The following is a 21327-nucleotide window of genomic DNA, read 5'->3' on the forward strand; positions in this document are numbered from 1 at the left end:
AGGTGGGTGCCTGTAAGGGAGGGCAAAATGTAGCAGGCAGCTGAGGGAGAAATAGTTTTTATGCCCTTTGGGGGTGTGTAGAGGATGTTAAGACTGAACTAGAGGTTGGACCTGAGGGATTTGTGCCACAAAATCAGCAATGCTACTGAATTTGTGACTCTTAATATTTGGAGTTTGATTTTTTTGGTTCTAAGCTGCCAGTTCAAATTGATTAGAACGAGCATTAAAAAATTGAATTCACTTACTTTCCAAAACAAGCTCATTTTCAGTTTGCAATATGGAACTGTCGTCTTTTAGGCTAGCTCCCTGTAAAGGGTTGACATTTCTAGTAACATTCAAAGGACAGAACTCTGTTTACCAATTCATTTGTCTACCAGATGATTAAAATGAATTCAGTATGTATGCTGTATTGTGGTGCTGAACTGATAATTTAAATGTGTTGAGATTTTTTTATTTTTATTTTTTTCTTTGGGAATTTTAAAGTAGCAGGAAGGCTAGCTGGTAAAATTATTTGCTAAAATATACTTCAAACATGTGTTACCTGAAATGTCCGGTAACTCCCGCATACATAGAATGAGAGAGTTTATTTGGATATAGATAAATTATGGAGTTTCTGTCCTAGTGAGGACTTAACTAATACCCATTTGAAAAAGTAAATTCAGGAATGACTAAAACCTATGGAGGCCCATACATCATCTTAGCTGATAGCTATTTGGAGCTAAAAATCTGAGGCTATACTTTCATGTTAGAAAGACTTTAGATTATCATAATCTAGCGGGTAGTAGCAGTGTCAGATTAACAGGTTTTGGTGATCCTTCAGTGATTGCTGGCCTACGCTGAAGTGGACAGCGTGTCATACAATATTATGAGTTAACATCAGAGAACAGCTAAGCAGGTGCTGGAAGGCCATTTTAAGGTATTTTCCTGTACTGAATGAAACTTAAGAGTTCTCTATGTGAATGACTTGTGGTGGACAGCGTGCTTTCAATAATGAGTGGTGGTCTTAAAAAGGGAGAATGGACAAAATCAACTTTAAATCAAGAGACAGTGAATGAAAAATAGTGCTAGAAAAATGTAGTGTTACAGGGTGCCTCTTTGCTTAATGAAATTTCATTTAATTTTTGCTTTAACTGTGGGATATGCTGATTTAACTGCTAAATGCTGAGGGCACTACTTCATCCTGGGAGGGGAACTATCCTTGGGGGGAGATAGAGACATTAAAAAGAAGTAACACAGTTCCTTGTATTTGATGGTTTGGGTTGTTCATCTGAAGCAACAGTGGTGAAGGCAGTTCTTTTCATGTGGTTTGACTGTTTCAGGATAGCTCTGAAAAAAGTATTTTGCTGATCTGGGGTCACAGAGCAGGAGATCTCTCGGATTCTGAGCGTTCTGCTGAACTGCAGCTGTTTTTCCCACACCTCTCTTTGGATAATTCTTTGCTGTTATGACCTAGTTTATTTAAATAGCAGAGATTGATGCTGAAATTGAAATGCTGATAATACGGAGCTCTAGCTATGGTTTGCGTGGTTTTGATTTTTTTTAGTTTAAAAAGCTTACATAATAAAAGCTAGCTAAACTCCCATCCTACACTGACTTCAAGCATTTTAAATTTGAGCTACCTCATTCTTAAGGTTGAGTAGGCAATTTTTCTATTGATCAGTGATCTCATGCAACTTGTAGCACAATTTCCAGACTCAGTGCAAAGGATGAGGCAATAAAACACACTTGAGAGAGAGGTGGGAAAAGCAGCATTTCCTGTTTTGTCAGTCAACCTGGAAATTTGAAAGGAACTTGAGTTGAAACTAAAGCCAAAGACATGGAGACCTTAAGTTGTTAAGCTTGATATAGAAGGCTAGCATGTGAATTGACTGACATAAGCTCTTATATGGAAGCAAAGATTTGATATGAGAGGTTTCTTCAGTCTGTCACACACACACAGCAAGATAAGTATTGGAAACTGGGATAGATTCAGGGTAGGAATAAGGTATAAATATTTCTAACCACAGGTATGGATCATTGAAACAGCTTACCTTTCTATTTGATAGACTTTCCTTGGCAAGAAAACTTACGACAAGGTAAGTTGCCTCTCCAAAGAGGTTACTTCAGATAGGAGTTCAAGCAGTTTCTGTGGCATTGTGATACGGAGAAGTTGGATTAAACAATCAGCTTTAGCATTATGAATGTTAAATTCTACTGTTCTGCATTGCTGTAATTATAGCCCTATGCTATTTTTCTACAGCACTTTGATTTTATGCAGTGTCTGAGGGTACAGAATTAAGATTGGGAACAACCAGGTATTTAGGGTTGCCTTGTTTAATTGTTGAGTTTGTTTAGTTTGCACTGTATGCTACTTTTGTAACAGTTTCTAAGTGTTAAAACTCAAACAAGTTGAGTAACAGTGTCTCTGTATGCTACTTTGTTCTTTCCTGTAAAATCATCTTTTTCTTTGCATCAACTGATACTTTTTTGAAGGGGATTAGAAATCTTGAAACTTTTCTTTCCAACCTGATGATTAACCTTAAAAATAAGCTGATTTATGATTACTGTGGTTTGCTTGAGTTGGCAGGAGTTTTTAATGTTTTAGCCACTTGGTTGGACTAGTAATCATGTTAGTACAAACATGCTCCTTGCTAAAGGGGTAGTAAACAACTCACTTGGCTAATTAACAGATATTCAAGCCGAAGTAGTGTCCATCTTAGAAATTAATTCTGTCAAAATAACGATGGACATATTTTAATGTGCAAAATTAGTCATTAATTCCTGTTGTTGATTGTTTTGCCTCTGTCCACAAAAATGGGAGTGTGGGAGGAAGGGGGAAGGAAAAGGAGGGAAAAGCTACAGAAAGGATAATTGTCAAAACTTTAGCTCCACTGTTAGCTTCTGACTCAAGTCCAGCCAGTCCAGGTCCCATTTGCTTATATGATATAGAAACTTAGAAACTCTCCTGAAGTTGGGGCAGACACGTTTTTATTTGAGCTGTGTCCTTGTATCAGCTACCAGTACCTCAGCTTTTTAGATATTTGCATTTTAAGTTTTTGAACACCTTTTCAGAATGATGCTTTGTGTCATTCTATTGTTTGTAATTTTGATCACCCTCTGGTAGATAAATCTTCTGGTCTGGCAACACATTGTTTTGGTTGCTTCCTCTGTGTGCGTAATTGTCTTGGAATCTCTTGTAACTGTTTCATACTAAAAGTGAAAGCATTGGCTTGGAAGTTTCTAGGACTACTTTTCCTTCTGTGATTGTTCATCTCATGTTTGATATCCTTCTCTGTCTAGGAACTTCTTAAATATGGCTACCTACTCTATTTTCAAAAGACATAAGATGAGAAAGTATGCAGGCTGTTTATTTCTTCCTCTTCTGTGTGGTTCCTACTGCTGCTTCCTCATCAAGTCACTCTAGCTTGTTTCAAGATCTTTTGTGTTGCTTTGCTAGAAGGTGACATAGGAAGGCTCTAGGGCTTCCTATCAGAAGTTTAAAATTTCTTATGTTTGTGCTTGATTTACTGTATATAAAATGTAGGTAAAACCAAATTCTCACCAAGGAGTCCATGTATCCATGTTGTTTTCTTATGGTCTCTTGCAGAAGAGGTGCAGGTATTGGGGCTTGCTAGGAATGCTTTAGAGGTCTGTTCTTTCTCAGCTGGGAAGTTAGCTCATACCAGTTCAGAGGACTGGACACTTCTGGTGGTTTTGTGGAGACTTCATGAAGATGTTGAACTTCAATAATTTCTGCTTAGGACGAAGTTCAGCACTTTTAAGTTGTTTCTACAATAATAATTTACATTAACAGACTAGAATGCTAGTTTTCTTCGGACTAAGATATTTCATAATATTAAATTTTTTGGCTAGGATTCATTAAAACTTAAAGGCCATATTTTACTCACAAATTTTTATATTTAATATTGCTTCTTGCTTATCTAATACACTTACGAAACTAGCATGCATTGCATTTTATTTATAGCTAATTAATTGAACTGATTGCTTCTGGGTTGCTATGTTCCAGAAGACTGTTAGAGCTGATAAACCTCACCTGATAATTTTTTTTCCCCTTTTCTAGAGTTTGTAGGAAGAAAATAAGTCTTTCTGCTTTTTCAGCCTCTAGTTAGTTTCATAACTTAAACCTGAGTGGTCCCAGGATTGAACTGATGAAACTATATTCTTATTTCTTTAAGAAGCAATAAGAGATGGAAAAAGCTGGCTTAGCACTTCAGGAAGCAGTATTTCCAAGTGCTTAGCTAGGATCTCTTTGTTTTATTTTATTGTTGGCAGCCTATATTATCCTGCTTGAAAGTTTTTTCACAGAAATTACTTTATTGCATTATAGTAAGTGTAGGCATAAATATCAGCTATCAGATTTTAAATCTATGCATTAAAATTATTGTAATTCATGTTATTTTGTTAAATGACTTTGAATTTAGTTTGAATCTAAACTATAAGATTTAATACACAGGATATTAAAAAACAAAAACAAAAACCAAAACAACCAAAAAACCAATGAACCTCAAATGCATCTTAAGACCTCTGTCATATGAAAACTTCATGGTTTGTCTTTTGGCTCTATAGAAAGCTACCTTTATGAGGCTGAGAAACTAAGTAGTACTGGAATGTACTAGGTACATGTGTAAGATCTGCATTTTTCTTCTGAAGCTGCTCACCCTGTGCTGTTGCCTGGCAGTAGGGTTGATAAACTGTCTGAGAGCTTGGAGCTGATTATGGATAAGCCTGTGTATCTCCCTCTTCTGGATCATGGTCTTCTCACAGGCTAGGCCTAGAATCACCATAGACTAGTTGTTCTTTTGAAGGTCTCATCTCTTTGTGATTGTGTTTCTGCTGTTGTTTCCTTCTTCCTCATTTCAAGGACTCCTTTTCACAGTAGGAAATGGGAGCAGTGTGCATGACATTCGGAAATAAAGTGGGTATCCAGTTTTGGACTACAAATTTCTGAAGTTTCTTTGTTACCTCTTGTAGAAGATAGTCATCTTTACTGCTTTTTCTCCTTGGATGAATCTTATGTTGTCTTGGATCTGAAATCAGTCAAGCTCAAACTTGTTGGATATGATGTTTTCAAATAAGGGAGCTGCCCTCAGTTTTTCCAAGGTTCATGATACACCAAGGACCTGGTAGACTAGGGCAGCACATGGTGGTACTTTACTTCTTAAGGAGATTAGCTTCCTGAACAGGAAAATCTCCAGAAACATAATATGGAATCACATAATTATTTTTCATAGTAAACAAAAAAAAAGTCTGCTATTATTCAGCATTGGGTTTTGGCATTTTAAGGATATTCTTGGTTTCCATATCCCTGCTTCCTGTGCATTGAACAGGTTCATTTCTGTAAGTGGCAAATCTGAAGAGATAAGCATGGAACTTGGGAGTGCCAGGGCATAATGCACGCAAACATGGTGATCTTTGCTGAGTCCAATCTCTGTCAGTTTTTGGTCACCTTACTAATTTAAAGGTATTTTACTTGCTTGCAAGTTGAAGTGGTCGAATGTACATGTGTTGGATTTTTGTCAGAAATCTCAAGCTTGTGATATTTCTTGTCTATCTGCCATGACTTTTCTGAAGAACTTTATGAACTAGGATGGAGAAACTCATCTGATTCATTTACAGATCAGGACTGCAACCTCACTAAACCTCTTAAACTGAGCAGTATGGAACTTTGCTATGCTCCTGCCACTTCTGAAAGGGTCTCTAAATCAAATTCTAATAGTCAGTACTTATTACATATTAAATAGTTATAAGGTTAACAAGTCATTCTATTGCGGAGTTGGTGCAGGAGTCACAGAAGTTTGTTGGTAGTGGGTTTTTTGGTTTTGTTTTTTTGGTTTTTGTTTGTTTTAAACACAAAATAATGTGTAAAGTCACCTGAGCAGAGCATTAAAATGTTACCAAAATCTGTTTGTTAATTCTTCAGAGTGCTTGGCAAGTGCCTTCTCTTTAGCTTCTCAGGATGCCTTCACAGATACATGGTATGAGTGACTTTGAGAGCTGGTGCCTAAGGATAACAGGGAGAGGTAGCCTTTTTAGAAATCCTAGAGTGGCCTGAGCAGTTTAGTACCTGAACCTAGCACATCTGTTGGTACAGTTTCCATTCCTTTGAGACATCTGATCATTGCTTTTGTCACTGTTTTGGACTCATTCTTGTATTTTAAAAACCTTTAAAAATGACTGGGATACTTCCATATCAAGCATTCAGCATAGAAACCACTGAAGTACTGTTTCTGAGTTCAGTGAAATCTTCAAGTGAATTCCTTAAATTTTCTTGGGCTTCCAGCTTAGCCTGTCTTCTGATCTTGCTCTTTCTCCTCTACCTCCTGTATTGTGTGAAGTTACCAAACTTACGGGAGATACAACAGAAAGGTCCAACGTTTTTTGCTGATACTTGGCTGTGTAAAACTGTGTGGTGGGTAAGCAGATTCATGTTAAGTAATGGCTCACTTGAGAGGTCAAGTGTTTTCCTGACTCTGCCTGTGTTAAGAGATACACAGAACTGCAGGTCAGTGTTCAGCTGCTTTTAATGCTGCTTCCTTCTTGGAGATCCAAGATCACTAGCCAAACTTGAGAAGTTAGACAGTCTCCCTTTGCTTAAAATTCCTAGAATGCTCTTCTGTGGCCAAGTAAGTGTATGCAACAGGAGAGTGAGTCACATGGAAAAATAGTTCAGGAAGAATGGGCAATTACCTTTTACTAATTGAGGTTTATTAAGGTTCTGTTTATGCCAGTCCAGATATTGCCTGCCTTGGCCAAGAAGTTTTTTATAACTCTAATGAAGTGAATTTAACACTTGGGACAACTGCTTATTGCAGTGGAATTTGCACATTCAGTGGGTATGTAAGGACTGTGTAGTGTTAATGCAGGCCAAAGTGGATCTTAAAGAACAGGGCTGCTCTAGATCTCTTAAAATTTGCAGACAGCAGGTGAAAGAGTGATACAGAAGCAAGAAAATGTGGTAACTTAAAGCTGCCACTAAAGCTCCCAAATTATTTAAATGAGTTGCGGGTATAGTTAGCCAGTGATTAATTTATCAATTTTGCAACTACTAACACTATAATCAATCTAGTTTTGGTTTTTGTTGATAAAGAATTATCTGCATTTGGACTGTTTTTGTTCTCTGCTCTTATAAAGGCCCCTACAACTAGAAAGTTTCCTAGAACTGTGTCATCTTGATTTTCTGAAACTGGTCATAAGTTGCTAGCTTGCTTTCAGATTCTCTGGATGTTCATATATGTTCAATATGTTCATATGAAGAAAAAAAATCTTTAAAAGGTGGTGACGATTTTTAAGATACAGTAGCAATTTTCTGAACAAGAAGGTTGCAAACAATGCATTTTCATAGGACTTCTTAGTGTGTGCAACCAGTGTCCTCTTTCCAAAATGCTTCCCTTGTCCCTTTACCACAGTATGAATGCCTTTAATGTATTTAACCTTGCAGTAACTCTCAGACAGGAAAATGCTTTTGTTTCCACTTTATTCCTGGAATTTTGACATACAGATGTTTAGGTGTCCTGCTGAAATTCACAAAAGGAAGCCTGTGGTGAAGAGGAGAGTGAAAGCCTGGTCTCTGGAGACTGGTGATAGTTCCTTGTTCCTCTTTTTTTTTTTATTTTTTTTTTTTTTTATTTCCCAACCAATGATGTCTTTTTTTCTTTTAGAAGTCTAGTGAATATACGGGCACAAAGAACCAGTATATCTAGTTTTCCTCAGTAATGAGACTTTCATGTCTGGTGTGCATGTGAGATAGTGTGGGTTTTTACTTACTTGCATAAGCTGGGATGTAATGGAATCCCAGAGCTCTGGGGTATTTATCTGTGGGCTGTGGAAACTGTGCCCTAAAGCACTACTCAGTCCTGTAGGTGCAGCATGGACATGTGGAAGACTACTTGATAAACCTTCATGGAAATAGTAACTTCTATAGATTAAGCCCTCAGTACCTCAGCATAATTTACCAGGGTTTGTTTTTCTTTCTGGATTTACAGAGATATGAAAAATGCTGTAATTGGAAACAACAAACAAAAAGCCAACTTGATTGTTTTGGGAGCAGTTCCAAGGTATGTCCTTTGCTACTCTCCTTTTCACTGATTCACAATGGGTCTGGAATAATGATCCTTTGATCACAGGCACTTTTTTGTTTTAACTTTGGTTGTAGTTGACTGCAGACTTACTTTAATGTAACTGAGAGAGACTTAAACTATCTGTTAAGCTGATGTATTACAGAACAGGCTGTTGAGTAATGATTTTAATTTAGAATTTCATAGAATTCTCTAAAGTAGTCTTGGTGATTTTTATTAAACTTTATTAGCTCAGGAATGAAATCTAATTTCTGACATTGATGATATTAATGATGGATGGAAGTGGTTGTATCTTAATCCTGCTCTTCAGCCAATTGCCTGGTGAGTTCACAAGTGAAAATGTATAAGGTTATGTTAAAAATATAATTTAAAAATATTAAAAAACATCTGAGATAATTTGCTTGTCTTCTCCACCTGCTTCAGAGGATTAAAAACAATTGACCATACTTTATTGCTGAATTACTGCTTCAGCTGATGTTAGTTAACATTTTCTGGATCCTGATTCCACTAGTACAAATTTAACAGGTAACTTTAGGTACTGGATTGCTCACTGCAGCTTTCATTTCACCCCTCTTCTCCTCTAGCTTTCTTTCAGCCACAATTTGCAGCGATGGAAAAGGAAAACAATGAGCACTGCATTACTTGTGCTAGCAGTATGGGACCACCTATGATCCTTTTGCTTAAATGGCAACTAGGTCCCAAACTGGTCCTGCTTGAGAATGCTTCTTCTGGCTTGTCAAAAAATGCATTTAATTTGCAGGGAATATCTTCTCATTTACAGATTGAGTTTGTCAAGGCTAGCCCTTTAAATTCCCTATGGATTAGCTGTGGGGAAACCCCCTCTACAAAACCTGCTGAATTATCTTCCATTTTGACCACATGTAAACAGGTGAAGAGAAGACTTCACATGAGATGAAAAGATTGAAGTGGACATTGGTTAAAGATTATGCAAAGTTTAAGGAATTTTTTTAGCAACAGGCCCTAAGGGATTTTCATGACCACTGTTTGTTCTTGTGGTTCCCATTTTAAAAGGGACAGAAGACCTCCAGCTTCCAAATCTAGCATCCGACTGTTCTTACATTTTGTAGGACTTTATGTGCCTTCAGTTATCCTGCTTTCTGCTGTTACTTGTGTTGTGCCCAGTAATGAAAATCCAAACCTGTTTTTTTTTTTCCTGTTGTTAATGCCTTCTGGCTGTCCAAGTAAATTCTGTGGTTAACCTATAACTGCAAATAAATGACTGGGTTTGGAAAATTTTAAAAGGTAAACTATCATGCTTGCCCTCAATTCAGTACAAGTTATCCTCAAATGACAGGAAATCTAATGTCAAGGCTTTTCAGACTTAGAGGTATAGATGAAGGTAAATCAGCTGGGTTATTGTGAGAAAAGACGATTCTTGCTGGCTAAAACTTAAGTGGCATCATCTACCCCCAAGTGCCTTTCTGAAGGCTTTAGAATTTCCTCAAGGTATTGTAGACAGACTTAAATAGATTACAGACCATTTGGATTAGAGAACTTCTTCCGTTGTTCTCTCTAACAAGGTGGCAGGAATTCATTGGCTTTTTTGACATGCCTTCTAATTCGTGAAATGGCCACTGAAGCTGTTAGAGTATGGGAACCTTTGGAATTCCAATCTGCAAAGTCAAACTTTTTCCTCAATAAGAATAGAAGCAAGCAAGCTAGCATTCTTTGGTTTAAGTCTCGTCTGTAAAGTTAATGAGGAGAACAGTTTTGTTTTCACAGCGTTAGATTGCAGTCTCCCAAGGGAAGTTGATTCCTTTCTGTAATTGCATGGGGATTGTTAGAATTCTGCTGCTGGTGCTTTGTCTTGTGGTTTACCTTCTTGTTTACTCATTTCTTGCTTCTCTCTTCTTCCCCAAGTATTCCTCCAGCAAGCTTTCAGAAGAGACACTTTAGATGCAAAGAACCCCTTCAGATTTCTGTCACTTAGTGGAAAAGAAAACAGTATGTTCAAATATTAGAACAGACTCATATGAGGTTTGGAAACAAGTCTAGGAAATATATTTTGTTTGAAATTGGGCCAAATACTACTGGTAGGTATGAAGTATCCCTATTATTTAAAAATGTTAGACTGCTGCTTGGTTGGAAAGAAATGCAAAGTCCTTTGAAGATCTCCATACGGAAGAAAATGCTGGGGAAGAATGGCCGAATCGCTGTCATTTCTAGGCCAGTGGCCTCCTGAGACCATGAGCTGACTGCTTAGTGGTGTCATCTTTAGAAAGGGAGATACAGATAATAACTTAAGTGAAATTTTTTTGTCCCTTTGAAGTTCAATCTGACCTATGGTCAGTTCTTGACCACTTGTTCTAAAGAGGGTGCTAAGAAAAACAAAGTTGATTGAAGAAAACTTGCAGACTTGCCATGTCTGGACTTAAGAACTAAGAAGTGTTAAGAACGGTACAAATGTGTACACCAACATGGTCCTAGATGTTAAGAATATAAATGTAGCCAGCCTGTATGTGGATTTTGTTTCATAAGAAATGATTTTCTATATCTCTTCCTCTCTACAGAATGAGAGTTATTCCCTTGCATTCTGATCAAATGCTGGCATCGGGCACTTCTGTCAGGACTGCAGAAATTTTACTTTTTGAAACTGTTACTTTTTAGTAGCAGTCCCAGAAAATAAAATTTTTAAAGTGCGGGGGGAAAAAGGTATTTTAATGCCTTAATACCAAGTTCTTTCAGTGGCAGGCCAACTTAAAACAAAAACTCAGCCTTGCCTAAAATGGTTTACTACTTGTACTGTCCTTCACTTTTCTAGTTTTTTTCATTCTACCCCACATAAGAGAATGAGGAAGTCCATACTAATTATTGGTGTGCTCCTTCACTTGACAATTTTGTAAGAACAAATACTGCAGCTCTCATGCCTATGAATGTCAGGCACCTCTTCAGAGTCCGAGTTCAGTATTTAAAGCTTTTTGTCAGTTGCTCTTACCTCCTAAATCTCGGGAAAATGATTGAGTCCTCAGTTCAAATATAAGTTGTTCTTTTCTACGTCATCTTGATAGAGGATTTCTGACTTAATGAAACAATGTTCATTTAGTAGCAGTTAGTCTGTAGTGCTGCTGGCTCCTAATCCTCTGAGTTGTCATCAAAGCCCTTTTCTGATGGAGTTTATAATAGAGGCTAGAAAAATGCTTGTTTACTGTGGAGTCCAGGCTGACAATCATATTGTCATCATATTCATTGCCACTTAATAACACCTAAGGTGTAGGGGAGCTAAAGACTCTCACTTAAGTTGTTACCAGGACCACCCAGATATCTTGTCATTCTTTGACATAACTTCAGAAGCTAAGCAGTCTTTCCATCCCAGCTCTGCAGTATCTTGTGGCCTCCTATATACACCTTCCCACAAACTGCACATTAACCACATTTTAAGGCCACTGAAAGAGAGTAGGTTAGATTCTGTTGTAGGCAAAAGTTATTGTGCTTAAGCTCTTTCTGAATCTGCAATAAACGGTCTAAAGCCTCTGGCTTACAGAGATGGAATTGGAAAAGAAAAACATTAAATGAAATGCACATGAGAGTAAGTTCTTGATAACTCTGTTTTGCAAGTCTGTGGACCACTTTCTGGTATCCTGAAAGATACAGCATTCAGTGGTTTGTAATCCAGTTGCCAACTGGGCCTTTCAAGCCTGTGACGTATTTCCTCTCTTCCTCTTCCTTCATCTGGTGGATGGCAGAGGGTAGAGAAGGCAATGTTAAATTTCAGTCATCAGAGCATAGCTTTGTCTTCCTGTACATTGCAGTTACCTGTTAAAGCTCTGACCTGTGCTATTTTGTCAAAAATGTTAGCTGAATAAAGTTATTGCTTATCTAATCATTACTGAAAGTTTAATACTTAGTCTAATCCACTTCAGAGATAGTTTCTCATTAAGAACTTCAGTTATTCCTTTGCTCCAAAATGAATACAGAGTTTTTAAATCAAATCTTAAACCTAACCATCCAAGACCTTTAACAAAACCACTAAATCATTCTTGTCACTTACCAAAAATGATTTTCTAACTTCCATCTGATTGTTCTCCAGAGTCTTAAGGCGTAAAGTCAGTTGTTCGGAGCTGTAACGTGGTAGTGTACTTCTTCCTAAATCTAAAGGCCTGTCTCTAGGTAGGTGCACCTCATAGAACTTCATATAGTTAATTTTCACCTTTCCCTAAGTCATTTATTAGGGATTCTGTTTAACTGGTGGGGTTTTGTTTTTGGGTTTTTGTTTTGTTTGTTTTTCTAAATGTCTTTGGATCACATTTTAAATGACATGTAGAACAGCTGATAAACTCTTACCCATTCCATCATCTGAAATTTGAGTTCTGTGAAGCATACCATTAGCTTGTCTGTGGAAGTGAAAGCTAGTAAGGATTTATTGGGGTTTCAACTTGTTTCTAGGGCTGTGAACACATCAGCATGGACACCCATGAAATTTTATGTTTCAATTTATTGTTAAACATAGTGAAATTCCTTCAGGTGGTGTTCTTTCAGAGTTTGCCAAAAAGTAAGACTTCTGCTTTGATAACTGTGTAACCTACTAATAAGATGAGAAGACATCTCTCTTAATTGGAAGGTTCTGTTACATTCCAAAGCCTGGCAGCTAAGGAAAAGGATTTTATACAGGCTATGGGCTATATTAAACACAAGAATAGTATTCATAAAGAGGACTTTTGCAGGCAGTATTGTCTGGCAAATACTGGACAAATTAAAACTGATGTACTGATAAGTAAATAGAGGAATTCACATATTTGTGATAGTGTTGGAAATGTTTGAGTGTGTTTTCCTTTTATTTTGAGATTTGGAAAGAAAATTTAGGTAGGATGGTTTTGCATAGCTCACAAGTATCCTGATCAGTTCTTGTTTAAAGGTATGATGTTACAAATTCCTAGATGACCCATGATGTTGATACTTGATCCTGCGTGGAGCTTAGCAGAAGAGCACCCTTACGTATCGAATACTTTCATACTGGCATGCTGACTGTTGTGAGCGCAGTTGCAGGACTGCAGGGTGGAAAAACACCCTGTTGCTTTCAGCTTTCCTTGGAGTTACTTGGATAAATATCAGATAATGTTCTTAGTTAAACAAATCATTTATTGTTTAAGTAGAAGATAAGCAACAAACTCCCTATGTTTGGGCATTTAGGAATAAAGAGGCTTGTGCATATAGCCAGTACGACTTTAGTTTAACACCAAGAAAATATGTCTGTTAGTTTGTGTTCTGGAAAGCTTGGCCTCATAGCTAGAATATTGAGCAACCAGCTCTAGCTGATCCTGCTTTGAGCAGTGGGATGGACTAGATGACCTCCAGAGGTCTCTTCCAACATCATCTATTCTGTGATTCTGTAATCTGATTTAATGAAGAACTGTCTTTATATGTCTAGTTTTCCCTCAGGGTTATCCTTGAATTCAGGCACTCACTCTAGAAGTTCTTTTAATTAGTGTCCTTTATGATACTGCTCCTAAAGGACTAGCCCATCCTTCAACTGTAGGAATGCAAGTATCTGCTTGACAGAACCATCTCCTGTACAGACAGGATGTATTAGCACTTGCCCGAGTATTCAGCTCTAAATCCATCATTAGCTAGTAGAAGGAAGCACTGCCTTATGAGTGAGGGTATAGTTTCAATGAAAGCCTTAATTCCTTCATTTATAATTTTATATGCTGAAATTATGCATGACAGATGTGTTTGTGCAAATATGTGTTGTGCTTCGTTCACATGGTCATGCAAATCTAATTACTGGCTGGTTGGGATTAGATATAGCAGTATTGAACCCAGTGCTATCCTGGAAAGGTTTTACGCAGAGGTTCTCTAAACCACCTTTGGAGGTATGCACTGATCCATGGATCTGATACTGAATTTTGGCAAAGAAGGAACAGCACAGTAATGGGTTAGGAGTTAACTTGCATAGATCTGACATTTTCTTCTTTGTACCTGGGGCAGTAAAGCTGTTGAACAATTTCAGAGAACAAACTTAGCCATCAGTTTTCACAACAGTCTAATGCTGGATTAACTAGACAGATGTGATAAGGTTTAGCAATGACAGCAGGTAATTTTTTGAATGTTTTCTAGTTTCTAATCTTAAGGTAGCCACCAAAAAATAGTTTTCTTGTTGGAAGAGTTCTGGTATTGTGACATGGAAAGGGCCAATGAATGGTGGAAACTCATATGAGAAATATTTAACCTCTGTATGGTTTTTTTCTCTATTATCTGAGTGACTGATGGTAAATGATGTCTGCTGTTGACTATTTTTGTATCTGATGGTTTATTTTCTCAGTTTCTTTGTTAAACAAATAATTTAAAAAAGGTAAAAAACCCTTAATAGCTGGGGATTGGTTTTCTTGATAAAGAATGAAGAATATTGTAGGGTTACCAGTTCTGATGAATCATACAAACGCAGGATTCAATACAGTAATAAAAATATGAAGAACTGCACCTTTGGGGGATTCCTAGATTCACCACACATGCTTTCCTATGAGGAAAAGGGAGCAGCCAGTTACTTCCATGACATGGAAGAGGGAGAAGAAACCTCATCTTGGAGGATCTACCCCTTTTATGGAAAGGAGATGGCAACTCTTCCCTGTTCACTTTGTCCGTGCAACACCATTTGTTAAAGAGAGAATAAAACCCGAACCATTCTTAAGCGTGAGGGGATGAAGCATGCCTGCAGTTGCTCCTGCAGACATGTGAAGAAAGATTTCTAGTTTGAGGCCTAGAGAGCAACTCTAGAAATGATAGTGAGGTGACAGATATGAGGCTGGCAATATGATTATTTTTTGTGTTTTGGGTGATGAACTGGACTTTGATATGCCAGATAACCTGTCTTAATATGTGATAGGATCTTTGTTTCTAACAGGAATTAACAGTGTTCAGAAACCAAGCTGGGAGGAACAACAAAAAAAGGCATAAATAATTTAAGTTCCAGAAAACCTATGCCAATTTTGAGTATCAGATTTGGGTGTTCTACCTTTTTTTCCTAGACTCTAAATACTTACCAATAAAAGGATTGAAGTCTTTTTTTAGGATAGCAAAATTGCATTTTACAGAAGACTAGTAGTCTGTTAAGTTTCCCTTGGTCAGTTGATATTCTGGGGAACAAAAACATTTTAAAACTGTAACTAAAATATATTAAAATACATAATAAAGCCATAGGTCTATCGGTAATCATTATATGAATTGTTTTGGCACAAGATGTCAGTTAACTGCAGAAGAAAGTGTGTTGTGTATCTCTTCTCCAGAAGAGAGACCTGGTGTGCTTAGTGATGCACAAAATACAATTATGATCTTCTTAGCTTGTTACATCTTTTATAAAGTAGTTTTGGCAAGATCATGTCCAAAGTTAGAGAATACTAGGATCTACTCAAGTTCTGATCTCCAGTTTGCCTTCCAGTGATGGTACCTTTTCAACTTGGTCTGTTTCAGTGGGAAACTGTGTGGAAACACAGCACAAACATGAGATGGAGCTGGTTTTTTTTGCAGGTGTGTGTTTATTTCTTAGAGAAGGGTTGCTGAATATGCAACATGCTAGCACCTTGTTGTCCTAATATTACCTTCCATTTTAAACATAATCTCATGAGATGATGACTTAGGTTCAAATGGGCATTCAAGCTTCACGCCTGTGTTTTGAGCTTTTTTCTTTATTTTTGCTCGGCATCTTTCTTATCTGAAATTAGTATTTCTGGAGTAATCTTGTCCCTAATCCCTTAGTGCTCAGTAGCAACTCCTTTCTTGCTTTCCTTTGTCTGAAAACTTTTGTTGGTAGAAGAGCAGCTTTTGTGACTTGCATCTCCTCTTTTGTTGCCTTGGGATCGGGACTTTGTTACACTAATGAAAATGCCTTTTGTGTCTCTGACCCAGGCAGTGTATGTAAAGGTGCAGGTGAAAAGCCAAGCTGATTTAACAGGTCTCTTCTTCTGACAGGGGGTTATCTCACAGAACTACCCCTCTATGCTTCTGATCATATCCTCCTACCACTTCTTGTGTTGATGTTTGTGTGACTGCACAGAAAACTGCTTCAGTTCAATAATTACAGAAAACTGCCTTTCACAAAAAAGCAAGTATTGTTCTGTTGAGTTAAAAAAAATGGACAGAGGAGCACAGACATAGGAGCGAGCAAGACCGCCCCATAGTAGTAGAGAAATGTATGTACATGTGCACCTTGCTGTGCTGAAAGGCTTCTGCTGGTGACAATGTGATGAATCTCCACCAATGGAAGTATTGAAAAACAGGCAAGGCAGTAACTTCAAATGACCTAATGGTTGATGATTCTGCCTTGGAGCAAGGTCAGTGACTAGAGGATCTGTCAAGATTCCTCACAGCTCTGGTTCTGTGATCCTCAGTTCCCACCTAATTGACCTGCTGACTGCAGAAGTTGTAAGGTAACTTGGACTGCATGACCACTGTTGGTGGTGTTAATAAGAAGTGTACAAGTTATCAATTATGCACATCTTTTGAAACATTCATGATCTCTGGCATGTTACAAGCTTTCTTTCAAGAGTTCGCTCAATACATTTGGACATAGCATTACTAGGTCTGTCATGCACATTATGAGGTGTTTTGTCCAAACTTCTCAGACATCCTTACGAGGGCAAGGCAGAGTTGTTTCCTGATGCCCTGTTCTGTTCTTGGCTGCACTTTGCATTGGGATTTTCTGTGCCATGTATTCCATAGGGTAGGGATCTGTGCCCAGACCTAGTGGTTTGCACACTTAGGTGAAGGAGCTTCATCTGTGACGCCGGTATTTTTAAAGGCTTCCTTTGCTCTAGAGTGGTGCAAGAGCTGGAGAGCAGAGGCCCTAATAGGCCTGCTGCGTTTGTCCTTGCTTTTTTCTTCAAAGCAGGTCAGGAGTCAGGGCCTATTTACATAATTACATGTCTCTATGGGGAGTAACCCTCACCATGAGGGTTATGTATAACTGGAACAAGGTATACTTCTAACCCAGCTACGAAGTACATGTGAGTCAAGGCAAATATTTGCAGTCAGCAGAATTGTATTAGAGCTGGTTTTGTTTAAAAGCTGCACAGCCCTCTATCTCTGAAGTGTCTTTTCTATTAGCAAAAAGGAAGTTGTTAATATAAGCTGTACTTCTAATGACACCTTTCAAATTGTGTATTTTTTTAGAATTTTAAGTTTCAAGTTTAAAAACATCACGTAAAAGGTAGCTTTATGATACCTCATGGTATCTGTTCCTAAGGAGCTGTAAGAGTCAAATCTGTAAAAAAAGTATTCAAAAATGTATTCTTGACATCCTCTTTCATATGCAGATACCGAATGTTGGGTGGTGATATCAAATGGAGTGGGAATATAGTGTAGCCATTTTGTATACAGTGGAGAATTTCAAAATGCAGGTGAATGGGAAGTCAAAACATAGCTTAATTTTTGTTTTAAGGTTGCTTAACATCCTTAGACAAAAATCTTTTAAAATTGGTTTGTCTAAAGGAACAGTAGTTTTTCAGATGGTGGTCATAGGCTGTCTGAGTCACTGATGTTTTAACATGGAAAAAATATTTCCACACAGGAATTTCTGGAAGACTTAGAGTAAAGTTTGCATGTTGGTGGTTTATAAAGATAAATGGAATGAACAGTTCAACGATGAACTTATTCATAAGAGATCAGTCTTGAGCAAAGTGGTAAGATGGTTGAAACAAGACTGGATGAAGATGTTGCTTTATATAATGCCTATCAATACATTTCTTGTAAAACAAAAGGCGTGTGTCATCTCAAAAATAGTCTTACTTGATGAAGGCAACTGACTTAGTCCTATAAAATATTTGAGCCTGTGTCACACTTTAATACTAAATGGAGTCAGTGTAATTCACTGTGTAAGTTAAAAAGCTTTGAGTGTTGTTAGTGTAAATTTACCTCTGTCGGGCTTCAGGGGTTGTGTGCTGATCTCACTTAATTCTAGTATAAATGGCTGCAAAGAAAGGATGTGTTTATTTTTTGCTAAATGGCTTGTGGAGTGGTTTTGGGGGGGAAAAATAGAATAAATTTAGCTCATACAGACTGCAGATTTGACAGTGGTAATGCACTTGGATGTGAATTTTTTTTTTTTTTTTTAATCTAGTAACAAAAAGGAGAGGCCATACTGTAGCAACTTCAGTATCCTTCAAGTTACTCTAAAAGTGTGCTCGTGAACGACTTTAGAGAGCTGGTAGCACCTTGGGTTAAGAATTAGGAAGAGGGTTAGCAGAGTGTTATATGCTGAATGAAAGTATTCATGTTATAAAAAGGTGGATCAGATTGCACTGGCTCAATGTAGAATAGCAAGAGTTATTTTCAAATGAAACTGATTATTAAAGAGAAAGGTGAGGAAAAACTTGATCGTAGTCTTTATTTACTCTTACATGAAAAATGTGGGGGTTTTTTGGTTAACAAAACCAAACAAAAACAACAAGTTTTTTTTGGGGGGGAGTTTGTTTTGTTTTGTTTTTTTTTTAAATTTAGACCTCTTACAGCTCGGTAGATATTATAATGCTCCAACATTGGATTTAGTTAAGTGAACAAAAATCAGATTGAATGCAAGTTAAGTGATGTATATAGAGCAAATCATAGAATATTAATGTAAGTGAAGATGTCTAAGCATGAGAATAAATTACTAGAGCTGTAAGCTGAGACTTTTGTTTCGTTCCTAAAGGAAAAGCTTTCTTTTCAGCTTACTTCCCTACTGCTTGCAGCACTGTAATACTGTAGAAGTAGAAGGGTGTTTTTCTCTGTAATCCACATGTTAGTGGACTGTTTGTGTTACTATCTCCTTTACAGATATTTAAGTAGTTGGAACACTTTTAATAGTATAGTTCAAAGCTGAGTCCTTCCATCATATTTCTCGACTTGTTTTTTTTTAAAAAAACTGACAGGTACTATTTGCTTTGTATGAAATTTTTCAGAAGCAGTGTCTTATCTTTGTAGGGGTTTTTTTGGTTTTTAGCTTGATAGTAGAGTTAGCCCATGCCCCTTGGATCCAGCTTTTGGAGATTCTGAATTAACTTGTTGCTTCCAGAAGTGAGACTATGACATCTCAGTTTAGGATACATTTCTCTGATTAATAGTCATAAATATTGCTCATATTTTTGAGTCCTTGTGTGTAAGAATCCACAACTATTTAATTTTTCATTTCAGATATTTTACAGAAATTATCCTGTGTACTTTTAAAATGATACTTAATTTTCGCTTTGGAAAATTCCATGGCCAGTGATTGCTTCCTGCTATGCTGTTCGAAAAGTAATGCTTAAAATGCATTAAAAGGAGCGTTTTTTTAAAAATTTCTATGTTGTCCTATCCTGTTTGATCTCATACTTTAATTCAGTTCACAGTTTGGGATTGATGTTCACTGGCACTTCCCATGTGTTCAGATGTCAACCTCTACGCATGCATTAACTTTTTATTCAATATTCTGTAAGCGAACAGTAAATAATACGCCTCAGTAGTACCGTTGTCTGTATATTCATCGCATATGTTTCCGTGGTAGAGTTTTCAGGCCTTCTTGCAGAGAACTGGAAGACAAGCATCTTCCAAGATAGAATAAGGAATCATGATCATTCCAGCAAATAGTGCATTCATCTGTTTTGCAAGGGGGCTAATAGTAAATATTCAGATAATCATGATTGAATTAAAGCTCTTATTTATTCATATGCTTTGATAAAAGGTATCTTAAGATTCATGGTACTATAACTTGAACTTTTACCCTGAAGTCTTTTTCCATGTGCCGTGCTTATGGGGCTTGATGAAGTGCTGAAAAGGTTCTTTTACTAACGGCTGAGTTTAATATCCTCTCCAGGTATCTTAAGAACTTCCAAGATTTTTGCAACAACTTGTAAGTGGGATGGAATGTCAATGAGTAAATTTCTGTTATTTTTAGCAAACTGTGAGGTCTGTGTTCAGACTGGATTGATGAGGTCTAAATCATGCAAGTCTGTTTTACAGTGCACATCTCCGATGCACCACACCCATCTCAATAATCTTCAAAAGAAAAGAAAATCTAAACTGTTTATCTTTCTTGCTGAACCACTGTAGTTACCATTTGTTCAACAGCTACTTTCAAGGGAAGTTTTCTATTAGAATATTGCATGTTTTTCCTAGATGAATCCCTATCAGTTGTTCAGAATACATCATGCCTCCAGCTGACCTTATTTTTTGTTTCTAGGCATAGTTGTTCATGGAGTTCATCGACGTATTTCTCTGGGTCTACTGCCCTACCTCATTTAGATATGATTGCCTGGATACCATTACTGACATCTGAGGCTTTTAATCAGTTAATTGCTCTTAGAAATGCATGGACAAATGTAAGAAATTTTATTCTATATGAACATTAGAGGAAAATATCTTAGGGAAGCCTTCTAGAAGCTTGAAAAAGTCTTAATTATTGCATTTTAAACTACTTAGCATCAAACCTTGGATTAATGTTCACAAAGATGTTGCAAGATCTTTCCATTAGCTTTATTTAATTTCTTGTCTCATTGTAATGAGTTCCACTGTAGGATCACAGGCTGAAGAGTGAGTCAACAAGAACATGAGCACCTTTTTGCTCTTTTAGAATATCTGTTCTGTGCTTTTCGTTTGTCCTGAAGCTCTCAGTCTCTACTAAAGTTACAGTGGTTCTAGCAGAGCCTTGTTCCAGTATTTCTGCAGGTTTAGTAGAAGTCGAATGGCTGGCTGATAAGGGATAAGGCTGGAGATAAGGGATCCAGGTTAAGCAGGGACATCGTGTTCTTAAAAAAATGTGGACTATGAACAAGTACCTTACTAGTATTTTTTACATTTCAAAAATCCAAATTACAACCTTCCCTTTTATCCCCTGCATGTACATGCCAATTTTCTACCTTTTTATCTTTTTAATATTAATACATGGGAGGAATGTATTATAAACATCTTTGCTGAATTTGTCTATGCTAGACCCTGGAAACAACAGACCAGTCCAGGATGTAGATTAGTGTGCTATCTCTGTGTTTCTTGTGACAACAGAAGGATGTGGTCTTTGTCCTTAAAGTTTAACAGTAGTTTATTAATGCACAGTTTCATCTTTATCAATTATATGGGTTCTCCTCACTTGAAACTTTTCGTAATTTTATAGTTTGTCATTTAACTACTTAATTTTCAGTGTTACTTGGTGTCAGTTCTCTCTTTTAAAGAAAGAAACAGAAAATGTTTTAACATGGATGTCTAGCTCTGTAGAAAAGCTAATCTGAAACACAGTCATATTTTAAAGATCTGGAAAAGGATATTATTAATATTTCAAAAATTTATTATATGT

General features: G+C 37.1%; 1 protein-coding gene across 4 annotated transcripts in view; it reads left to right on the plus strand.

Annotated features, from left to right (window-relative positions):
* Nucleotides 1-21327, plus strand: part of ARMC8 (armadillo repeat containing 8) — an 81642-nt gene that overhangs the window by 8395 nt on the left and 51920 nt on the right. For 3 of the 4 annotated variants that reach the window (XM_075032173.1, XM_075032175.1, XM_075032177.1), the window contains exon 3: nt 7983-8054. The exons of the other annotated variant lie outside the window; for it this stretch is intronic. In XM_075032173.1, the coding sequence (XP_074888274.1) occupies nt 7983-8054 (72 nt within the window). The remainder of the gene's footprint in view (nt 1-7982; nt 8055-21327) is intronic. 4 annotated transcript variants of the gene reach the window in all.

Source organism: Buteo buteo, chromosome 7 (assembly GCF_964188355.1).
Source record: "Buteo buteo chromosome 7, bButBut1.hap1.1, whole genome shotgun sequence".
Classification (NCBI taxonomy): Eukaryota; Metazoa; Chordata; class Aves; order Accipitriformes; family Accipitridae; genus Buteo; species Buteo buteo.